This window comes from Nerophis lumbriciformis, linkage group LG30 (genome assembly GCF_033978685.3).
Source record: "Nerophis lumbriciformis linkage group LG30, RoL_Nlum_v2.1, whole genome shotgun sequence".
NCBI lineage: Eukaryota > Metazoa > Chordata > Actinopteri > Syngnathiformes > Syngnathidae > Nerophis > Nerophis lumbriciformis.
The window spans coordinates 20,268,329-20,280,086 of record NC_084577.2 but is presented as its reverse complement, the minus strand read 5'-3'; the positions used below and the strand labels follow the sequence as shown (position 1 = coordinate 20,280,086).

The following is an 11,758-nucleotide window of genomic DNA, read 5'->3' as shown; positions in this document are numbered from 1 at the left end:
ATGACTCCTTTTTTATAACTACCACACTTCATTTCATCAACACATAATTGCTCTTTTTTATTTCACTTAAGTGCTTTTCTCAGAATTATTTTCATTTCCAACTTTTTTTTTTTCCCTTTCCCCGTGTAGCCCCGCGTGACACCCACCCCACACTCTCTTTTGCATTCCAGTCATGAAAGTTTAATTGACGAAAGACTGGCGTTGTAGTTAGACGAGCAGTTCTATGAAAGTCCATACGAGTACTTTGGAACAGACATCTGCTTTGGTCAGGAGATTACAAAACGAAAATGTAATATACCAAATTTTTCGGACCATAGGGCGCACCGGATTATAAGGCGCACTTTTTTCATACACTATATTGCCAAAAGTATTTGGCCACCTGCCTTGAGTCACATATGAACTTGAAGTGCCATCCCATTCCTAACCCATAGGGTTCAATATGATGTCGGTCCACCTTTTGCAGCTATTACAGATTCAACTCTTCTGGGAAGGCTGTCCACAAGGTTGCGGAGTGTGTTTACAGGAATTTTCGACCATTCTTCCAAAAGCGCATTGGTGAGGTCACACACTGATGTACGTGGCTTTCAGTCTCCGTTCTGATTCATCCCAAAGGTGTTCTATCGGGTTCAGGTCAAGACTCTGTGCAGGCCAGTCAAGTTCATCCACACCAGACTTTGTCATCCATGTCTTTATGGACCTTGCTTTGTTCACTGGTGCACAGTCATGTTAGAAGAGGAAGGGGCCCGTTGTCCAAAATGTTTTGGTATCCTGAAGCATTCAAAGTTCCTTTCATTGAGCCCAACTCCTGAAAAACAACCCCACACCATAATTCCTCCGCTGACCCGTCTCTTGTCAGTTTACGTGGCCTACCACTTTGTGGCTGAGTTGCTGTTGTTCCCAAACTCTTCCATTTTCTTATAATAAAGCCGACAGTTGACTTTGGAATATTTAGGAGCGAGGAAATTTCACGACTGGATTTGTTGCACAGGTGGCATCCTATGACAGTTCCACGCTGGAAATCACTGAGAGCGGCCCATTTTTTCACAAATGTTTGTAGAAACAGTCTCAATGCCTAAGTGCTTGATTTGATACACCCGTGTCCGGGCCAAGTGATTAGGACACCTGATTCTCATCATTTGGATGGGTGGCCAAATACTTTTGGCAATATAGTGTATATAAGGCATACTTGCCAACTCTCCCGAATTTTCCGGGAGACTCCCGAAATTCAGCACCTCTCCCAAAAACCTCCCGGGACAAATATTCTCCCGAAAAACTCCAGATTTTCAGCCGGAGCTGGAGGCCACGCCCCCTCCAGCTCCATGCGGACCTGAGTAAGGACAGTCTTTTTTTTATGACGGGAGGACAACAGGGTGACAAGAACTACATCATCCAGACTAGAGATAAATTGTATTATTATGTTTATCTTACCTAAATATAAATATATTGATTAATTTAAAAAAAAAAACTAAATAAATTTTTACTATATTTTGCTAAAAACATCAAAATTAATTGTATTTTTATTTTTATTTTTATTTTTTCTGACTCCTTATTACATCCAGCCATAGAATTATACATTAAAATAAACATATTTGAAATAATTAATTTTAAATGATCATAATAATTAATTTAAAATGACCATATTTAATTATTAAAATAATTGCTTGTTTATCAACAACTTTAGCATTTTATTCATTACATTTTGAGTTAAGTTATCTTATATTCCTTAAGATTTATTTATGCAAGTTTGAGGTATCAATTATCTAAACACATATATATATATATATATATATATATATATATATATATATATATATATATATATATATATATATATATATATATATATATACACACCGTATGTCTGAAATACTTGGTGAATTCTAGCTGTCAATATACTCCTCCCCTCTTAATCACGCCCCCACCCCCAACCACACCCCCGACCACGCCCCCCACCTCCCGAAATCGGAGGTCTCAAGGTTGGCAAGTGTGATATAAGGCGCACCGGATTTTAGGGCGCATTAAAGAAGTCACATTTTTAATTTTTTTCTGAATGGAAAATACTTCCTTGTGGTCTCCATAACATGTAATGGTGGTTCTTTGGTCAAAATGTTGCATAGATTATGTTTTACAGATCATGCATCAATTACCAAAATATGACTGAGGTGTACACCTACAAAATTACCGCATTTTTCAGACTATAAGTCGCTCCGGAGTATAAGTCGCACCGGCCGAAAATGCATAATAAAGAAGGAAAAAAACATATATAAGTCGCACTGGAGTATAAGTCGCATTCTTTGGGGCAATTTATTTGATAAAAGCCAACACCAAGAATAGACATTTGAAAGGCAATTTAAAATAAATAACGAATAGTGAACCACAGGCTGAATAAGTGTACGTTATATGAGGCATAAATAACCAACTGAGAACGTGCCTGGTATGTTAACGTAACATATTATGGTAAGAGTCATTCAAATAACTATAACATATAGAACATGCTATACGTTTACCAAACAATCTGTCACTCCTAATCGCTAAATCCCATGAAATCTTATACGTCTAGTCTCTTACGTGAATGAGATAAATAATATTATTTGATATTTTACGGTAATGTGTTAATAATTTCACACATTGAGTATAAGTCCTGAGTATAATTCGCACCCTCGGCCAAACTATGAAAAAAACTGCAACTGATAGTCCGAAAAATACGGTAGCTAAAATCATGCATGCGTGTATCATGATCAATATTAAAGTGACTCACTCGATGGACAGTTGTGCGCTCGGTCCAGTTGGCCGGGGACGGGTTTTTTCCGGTTTATTTGGGTAAGCGCTCCATTTATGTCGAAAAAAGCTTAGCTCCAAGTCCCACATTTATAACGTCGGTCACTTTCACCTCACTCTCCCAGCTTCTGTCTGCTCCAATGTCTCACCCTCACGCAAAAGAAAGCATTAAAATGATCAAAATAAGTAAATATTGAACATATTACATATTGTTACGACCGACATTTCATACCAACCAAAGATTAAATATTGGTTATTATTGGTGCATTGTTTTTTAAGCCAACATGAAATGTCTAAAAATGCATACCTGTAACCAGAGTCTCCGGCGCATTGAATGCCGCACAGAGCACTGCCGTGCGATGATGAACGCCACCCTTCCACTCTGACGGCTCAACTTCTGACTTGAAGAAAGAATGAAGGCGGAATACTGTCAACGTCCTACAGGGGGAGACAGTGAGAGGGTTTGTAAGAAGCAGCCATATAAACCAAACATCCATCAACAACTTACAGAGACAACTAATAATGAAAGATTAGGTCATGATACGGGGAGTCCTGACCTGATATTGATATCCGATATCAGTCTGATGAAAAATACGGGTTCGCTTGTAGATCCGATACAAGCAGCCCTGCAGCGCTTTTACTTGTGCAAAGTTGGACAGCCACATAACATCGATGGTCTTTTCTTCTATTTTAGTCAAGTCATTTACAAAGGGGCAAACTATAGGCTATAGCCGTGTTTTTCAACCACTGTGCCGTGGCATACAGTCTGGTGTGCCGTGGGAGATTATCTACTTTCACCTATTTGGGGTAAAAAATATTATTTGCAAACCAGTAATTATAGTCTGCAAATGATGTGTTGTTGTTGAGCGTCGGTGCTGTCTAGAGCTCGGCAGAGTAACCGTGTAACACTCTTCCATATCAGTAGGTGGCAGCAGGTAGCTAATTGCTTTGTAAATGTCGGAAACAGCGGGAGGCAGCGTGCAGGTAAAAGGGTATCTTAATGCTTAAACAAAAAGTAAACAAAAAGTAAACAAAAGCTGGTACAGATACAGGTACCAAAATGCATTTCGATACTTTTCTAAATAAAGGGCACCACAAAATTTGCATTATTGGCTTTATTTTAACAAAAAATCTTAGGGTACATTAAGCATATGTTTCTTATTGCAAGTTTGTCCTTAAATAAAATAGTGAACATACAAGACAACTTGTCTTTTATTAGTAAGCAAGCAAACAAAGGCTTCTAATTTAGCTGCTGACATATGCAGTAACATATTGTGCCATTTTACATTCTATTATTTTGAGTGGTAGAAAATTGAATTATTAATCTACTTGTTCATTTACTGTTAATATCTGCTTACTTTCTCTTTTAACATGTTCTATCTACACTTCTGGTAAAAATGTAATAATCACTTATTTTTCTGTTGTTTGGATGCTTTACATTAGTTTTAGATAATACCACAAATGTAGGTATCAATTTGATACCAAGTCGTTACAGGATCATACATTGGTCATATTCAAAGTCCTCATGTGTCCAGGGACATATTTCCTGAGTTTATAAACGTAATGTACATTTTTTAAAAACGAAAAAAGATTTTGTGATGCTAAAAAACATTGATGTAATCATATTAGTATGGATTAGATACGCTCCTGTAATTGGTATCATTACAGCGGAAGTTAGGTGTAGATCCACCAATGACGTTTGTTTACATTTTGAAGCCGGTGAGCTACAGTGTGTAGTAAAACATGTTTAGCTATTCCTCGACCTGCAGGGATGATACTCGTAAGAAACGTACTTTATTTGTCGCCATGGAGGCCAGGATTAGTGATTTAGAAGTAGCTAAAACACTGCCGACTGGGGCTGAATTTTAGCCGCTATCGAGCTCGCCATGTCTTAAAGCACCTCTTCCTGAGTGCGTTTCAGTGTTATAACTTCACCTTTATCGTTAGTTTTTAAGCCAAAATGCGTCCGTTCTCCCTTTTCTGTCCACACACTGTGTCTGCTTGTAAGTACTCTGTGATTGTGCGCTGCCGAACACGCTCCTTTGCTCGTAAAACCAGCAATGTCACGACGTGATGACGAAAGGGGGCCGGGAGGTTAGTGGACCAGTACTTTTTAGAGGCGGTATAGTACCGAATATGATTCATTAGTACCGCGGTACTATACCAATACCGGTATACCGTACAATCCTAGTTCATGCCTTGTAACAAAACAATGTACTGTACCTCTCCCAGCCCATCACCAGGATGCTCCTCCTCAGCAGCAGGATGTGTGAGACGACTACAGCCTTGCCCAGACCAGCGTTCATTCTATGGAGGCAGCGGCCACTGAAGTCCCATACCTGCAAGACGCATGAAGATAAAAACAGGTGTTAGTGGTTTCTTTAAATAATGGTCCATCCCTAATACTCACGGCATTATTGGTCAGATCTGCATAATGAAGATTGAGGTGTGTGATATGTTTGCCTACTTTAACCTCTCCATCAGTGCCCGCCGTGAACAGCCTGGTCTGCGTGCCGTCCAAAGCCATGGTGGAAATCTCGGCATTGCCATGGCAACGGCGGATTTGTTTAACCTTTTGGCCGGTGTCAGCCAGCCAGCAGATCACAGAGGAGCCGGCGTCGCTGCTTATTACCTGCGGCAGGAGAGAAAATCAGAGGATATCAATCATTGAGAGCAGTCGGATCCATTCTACGCGGGAAGCAATGCAGCTTTTTAATAATTCTGCTGTGCGGTGAAGAATGAAGATTTCCAATTATTATGACATATAAGACGCGCGTCAGATATCTTTATTGCCTTACTGAGCCGGAGGTGTTGATGCTGTCAAATGGGAATGCATCAAAATAAGAGGACGGTTGCCCCAAAATGTCTAAATGTGACTGTTGTGCAAATCTAAGCAAGCTGGTCCGTGTATCTTCCGTTCATTCTATTTTCAGTTCCAAATCAAAAAACTAAATTAGGGCCGTTTTTTCGATTTTTGTTTTATATGGCATATTTTAAAACAAACAAAAAAGGATTGATTTTCACTAGGGATGTCCGATAACGGCTTTTTTTGCCGATATACGATATTACGATATTGTCCAACTCTTAATTACCGATACCGATATCAACCGATACCGGTTTCATAATACACCTCACGGTGCAACCTGGACACATCATCAGTGATTCTCCCGGGGTCATAGGGTGTTTCGGGTCTTAATCAAACACCCTCTCCCGGGCGACCCAGCCGAGGGTGATCAGTCCCTTGACTTGTGTCCAGGTCCTACTTGCCAACCCTCCTGGATTTTACGGGAGACTCCCGAAATTCAGCGCCTCTCCCGAAAACCTCCCTGGACAAATTGTCTCCCGAAAATCTCCCGAAATACAGGCGGACTCAGGTCCATGAGGACCTGAGTCCGCTAACCCACAATATAACCAGCATACCTGCCCAATCACGTTATAACTGTAGAATGATGGAGGGCGAGTTCTTGGTTTCTTATGTGGGTTTATTGTTAGGCAGTTTCATTAACGTCCTCCCAGCGCGGCAACAACACACAACAACAGCAGTCACATTTTTATATACCGTAAAGCAGTTCGTCTGCCGTAAACAGCAATGTTGTGACACTCTTAAACACTGCCATCTAGTGCATTTGATGAAAGCACTTTTGTGCGTGCCACACAGCAATGCATCATCAGAGTTCAGCATGGTTAGAAAAATAGTGACAGAGAATAGAACAAGGATGGACAATTCAACCCTTAACTCAACAATGAGTAGATGAGTGTTATGTGTGTGTATATGTGTAAATAAATGAACACTGAAATTTAAGTATTTATTTTATATATATATATATATATATATATATATATATATATATATATATATATATATATAAATAATAAAATTAATATATATATATATATACATATAAAATATATATATATATATATATATATATATATATATATATATATATATATATATATATATATATATATATATATATATATATATATAGCTAGAATTCACTGAACGTCAAGTATTTGTTATATATATATATATATATATTATATATATATATATATATTATATATATATATATATATATATATATATGAAATACTTGACTTGGTGAATTCTAGCTGTAAATATACTCCTCCCCTTTTAGCCAGGCCCCGAACCACGCCCCCTCCCACACCGACCACGCCCATCCCCACCCCCTGAAATTGGAGGTCTCAAGGTTGGCAAGTATGGTCCAGGTAGCGCTCCACGCCACGCGTCCCCCCTCCGACGGTCTGCTTGGAGGTTCCAGGCACTGTGGGGAGTGTCCGGGCCTGGGTCCTCCTCCGTCTCATCAGGGCCGTACAAGGTACTGGCCCTGTGCGTTGCACCACGGGTTTCCTCAGGCAGCCTATCGTGGTCTTATGTGTCTTCAGGGTTTTTCACAGCGTTATATGGGTGCTCCCTTGCGGGAGCTGCAGCTTGGGATGCTACCCCTCCCTGCCCCGGTTGCCGTCTTTCCGGGCTGTCAACTGTCCCTCCAGTTGTCACCACTCTTTCGGGGTTGTCATCCAGCCTCTTCCTGGAAGTCAATGGCGATGCGATACTGGATCGGTTTCATAATACACCTCACGGTGCAACCTGGACACATCATCAGTGATATATAGAATCGTGGAATTAACACATTATTATGCCTAATTTTGTTGTGATGCCCCGCTGGATGCATTAAACAATGTAACAAGGTTTCCCAAAATAAATCTCAAGTTATGGAAAAAAGTGCCAACATGGCACTGCCATATTTATTATTGAAGTCACAAAGTGCATTTTTTTTTTTTTAACATGCCTCAAAACAGCAGCTTGGAATGTGGGACATGCTCTCCCACATTAACTATGGGAAACACTGTACTTTGACTTTCACAAAGTGCTTTTTTTTTTTTTTTTTAAAGGGGAACATTATCACCAGACCTAAGTAAGCGTCAATATATACCTTGATGTTGCAGAAAAAAGACCATATATTTTTTTAACCGATTTCCGACCTCTAAATGGGTGAATTTTGGGAAGCAATCTGCCATTTTCTCAAACACCGAGTCGAATCAGCTCTGTTATTTTCCGTTTTTTCGACTGTTTTCCGTACCTTGGAGACATCATGCCTCGTCGGTGTGTTGTCGGAGGGTGTAACAACACGAACAGGGACGGATTCAAGTTGCACCAGTGGCCCAAAGATGCAAAAGTGGCAAGAAATTGGACGTTTGTTCCGCACACTTTACCGACGAAAGCTATGCTACGACAGAGATGGCAAGAATGTGTGGATATCCTGCGACACTCAAAGCAGATGCATTTCCAACGATAAAGTCAAAGAAATCTGCCGCCAGACCCCCATTGAATCTGCCGGAGTGTGTGAGCAATTCAGGGACAAAAGACCTCGGTAGCACGACAAGCAATGGCGGCAGTTTGTTCCCGCAGACGAGCGAGCTAAACCCCCTGGATGTCTTGGCTCACACCGTCCCTTATGCCACCGAAGATGATCAAGAGAAGAATATCGACCCTAGCTTCCCTGGCCTGCTGACATCAACTCAAAAACTGGACAGATCAGCTTTCAGGAAAAGATAGCGGATGAGGGTATGTCTACAGAATATATTAATTGATGAAAATTGGGCTGTCTGCACTCTCAAAGTGCATGTTTTTGCCAAATGTATTTCATATGCTGTAAACCTAGTTCATAGTTGTTAGTTTCCTTTAATGCCAAACAAACACATACCAATCGTTGGTTAGAAGGCGATCGCCGAATTTGTCCTCGCTTTCTCCCGTGTCGCTGGCTGTCGTGTCGTTTTCGTCGGTTTCGCTTGCATACGGTTCAAACCGATATGGCTCAATAGCTTCAGTTTCTTCTTCAATTTCGTTTTCGCTACCTGCCTCCACACTACAACCATCCGTTTCAATACATACGTAATCTGTTGAATCGCTTAAGCCGCTGAAATCCGAGTCTGAATCCGAGCTAATGTCGCTATAGCTTGCTGTTCTATGCGCCATGTTTGTTTGTGTTGGCATCACTATGTGACGTCACAGGAAAATGGACGGGTGTATATAACGATGGTTAAAATCAGGCACTTTGAAGCTTTTTTTAGGGATATTGCGTGATGGGTAAAATTTTGAAAAAAACTTCGAAAAATAAAATAAGCCACTGGGAACTGATTTTTAATGGTTTTAACCCTTCTGAAATTGTGATAATGTTCCCTTTTAAACATGCCTCAAAACAACAGCTACAAAAACAATGAAGGCACACAGCTTCAGCCCAAAGTATACTATAAACTGGGCTCAATCTGCCCTGTTCTTAACGTATTCGTATGAGTAACAAAAATGTGCAAATAAAAAAAAGGAATGCACAAAAATAAAAAAAACTGCTTCAGTCTAGACTAGTAGAAAACTCAGCCATCCTTTAAAGTGCATGAACATTAATACAACTGCTTCAGTCCAGACTAGTAGAAAAGACAGCCATCCTTTAAAGTGCATGGGGAAAAAAGGCACAAAACATAAATAAAACAGCTTCACTCAATCTAGACTATTAGTCTATTTGTGCAACAGATGAAGCTCAAAGAGTGGGCTAATTATTTTTCTCTTTGTCATCACATGTGCGAGGGAGATTTATCTGAATGAAAACAAGCATCTGCAAGGGGTTTTGGGTATTTGTTCTGTTGTGTTTATGTTGTGTTACGGTGCGGATGTTCTCCCGAAATGTGTTTGTCATTCTTGTTTGGTGTGGGTTCACAGTGTGGCGCATATTTGTAACAGTGTTAAAGTTGTTTATACGGCCACCCTCAGTGTGACCTGGCTGTTGATCAAGTATGCTTGCATTCACTAGTGCGTGTGTCAAGCAACTGCTTCAGTCTAGACTAGTAGAAAAGACAGCCATCCTTTAAAGTGCATGGGGAAAAAAGGCACACAACATAAATAAAACAGCTTCACTCAGTCCAGACTATTAGTCTATTTGTGCAACAGATGAAGCTCAAAGAGTGGGCTAATTATTTTTCTCTTTGTCATCACATGTGCGAGGGAGATTTATCTGAATGAAAACAAGCATCTGCAAGGGGTTCTGGGTATTTGTTCTGTTGTGTTTATGTTGTGTTGCGGAGCGGATGTTCTCCCGAAATGTGTTTGTCATTCTTGTTTGGTGTGGGTTCACAGTGTGGCGCATATTTGTAACAGTGTTAAAGTTGTTTATACGGCCACCCTCAGTGTGACCTGAATGGGTATTGATCAAGCATGCTTGCATTCACTAGTGCGTGTGTCAAGCCGTAGATATTATGTGACTGGGCCGGTACTCAAAGGCAGCGCCTTCAAGGATTAATTGGCGCTCCGTGTACACAGCGGCGTTTTAGAAAGTCACAAATTTTACTTTTGGATACCGATAATCTTGAAACCGGTACCGATAATTTCCGATATTACTTTTTAAAGCATTTATCGGCCGATAATATCGGCGGTCCAATATTATCCGACATCCCTAATTTTCACAATTTAAAAAAATATTTATTATTGCACGAGGCCGGCATTACGTAGGGCAAATGAACGGCTGTCAGGCCGCACACACACACACACACACACCCCTTCAGTCCTCAGTAAACCAGTGTCGATGAATGAAAACCAAAAATGTTTGCATAAACCAGGGGTCGGCAACCCAAACCGTTGAAAGAGCCATATTGGACCAAAAATACAAAAAAATAATCCGTCTGGAGCCGCAAAAAATAAAAAAGCCGTATAAGTCTTATACTGAAGGCAACACAAGTGTCTATATTAGCTATAATAGCCTACTATCAAAATGTGTGTCGCAGGCTGAAGCAAATCTTTGTTGACAGAAATGTTGAAATGAAATATTTATTCTACACATTTTTACAACATTAGAAACCATTAGTAAACCAGAGGCTACTCAGAAGGTGCGATAACTCCTGGAAATTACTGGCTTTTAATGGCCAAAGGTATAAATGTGTGTGTCCAAGTTAAAGGAAACAGCAGGCTGTTGTCTTGTAATAGATGTATTACAAGCGAGTGTCATTAAACAGGTCTGCAGTACCCGGAGGAGCCTAGGTCAAAAAATGAAAGACTCCTAAACTGGAGAAGCCAACCTATCAGTTGTTATATTCCTCCTTTCTGTCTTTGGGTGTGTGTGCTAAGTCAGGAGAGCGCATCCTGACCATAAAAGGAGAAGTTTGTGTGTAAGTGTCTTGAAAACAACTGCTTTAAGTCATAACTCAAATGTTGGGCTAGACAGGTAGTCGTTTCACAAGGATATGTGTGGGGGGGTGTGGCCTGCGGACCTGCAGCAAAGGTATATAATATATATATATATATATATATATATATATATATATATATATATATATATATATATATATATATATATAATTGACTGAAAGAGCACGCACTTGGCGCGATGATGTTAAAGTTAAAAAGTTAAAGTACCAATAATTGTCACACACACACACTAGGTGTGGCGAAATTATTCTCTGCATTTGATCCACCATCCTTGATCACCCCCTGTCCTTTTATTGATGGGAAAATGCAAGAAATGTAATGCCGGGCACATATCATTATGTCAAGATAATGGCACTAGCATTTACTTAATTTAAGAATATTTTTCAACATATTGAGAAAAAAGGTCTCATATTAGTTTTTTCTACCAAGAAAAGTGCACTTGTTATTAGTGAGAAAATACTTATTTTAAGTTATTTTTGGGTTCATTGAGTTTAGCTAATTTTACTTGTTTTGGAAAGTCTTGACAAGCCCAATTTTCTTGTTCTATTGGCAGATAATTTTGCTTAGTTCAAGTAAAATGCCCCTAATTTTTGTAAAAAAAAAATTCTTGTTTTTGAACAATGACTTTTTGCAGTGCATAATATGAGTTAATTAATTCACTTCAGTAGCAATATGGTTGTTAAAGTTAAGGATTTTTGTGATTTCTGATCGTTTGTGAGATCACCAAAGGGACTTCTGTGTGTGTGCGCGTGTTGGCAG

At 39.7% G+C, this 11,758-nt stretch overlaps 1 protein-coding gene across 2 annotated transcripts in view; it reads right to left on the bottom strand.

Moving 5' to 3' along the window:
• LOC133572774 (cilia- and flagella-associated protein 337-like) overlaps positions 1 to 11,758 on the bottom strand; it is a 98,433-nt gene that overhangs the window by 53,457 nt on the left and 33,218 nt on the right. For both annotated transcript variants that reach the window (XM_061925789.2, XM_061925788.2), the window contains exons 11-13: positions 5,246 to 5,410; positions 5,002 to 5,117; positions 3,086 to 3,216 (exon numbers count right to left, since the gene is read on the bottom strand). In XM_061925789.2, coding sequence (XP_061781773.1) covers positions 3,086 to 3,216; positions 5,002 to 5,117; positions 5,246 to 5,410 — 412 coding nt within the window. The remainder of the gene's footprint in view (positions 1 to 3,085; positions 3,217 to 5,001; positions 5,118 to 5,245; positions 5,411 to 11,758) is intronic.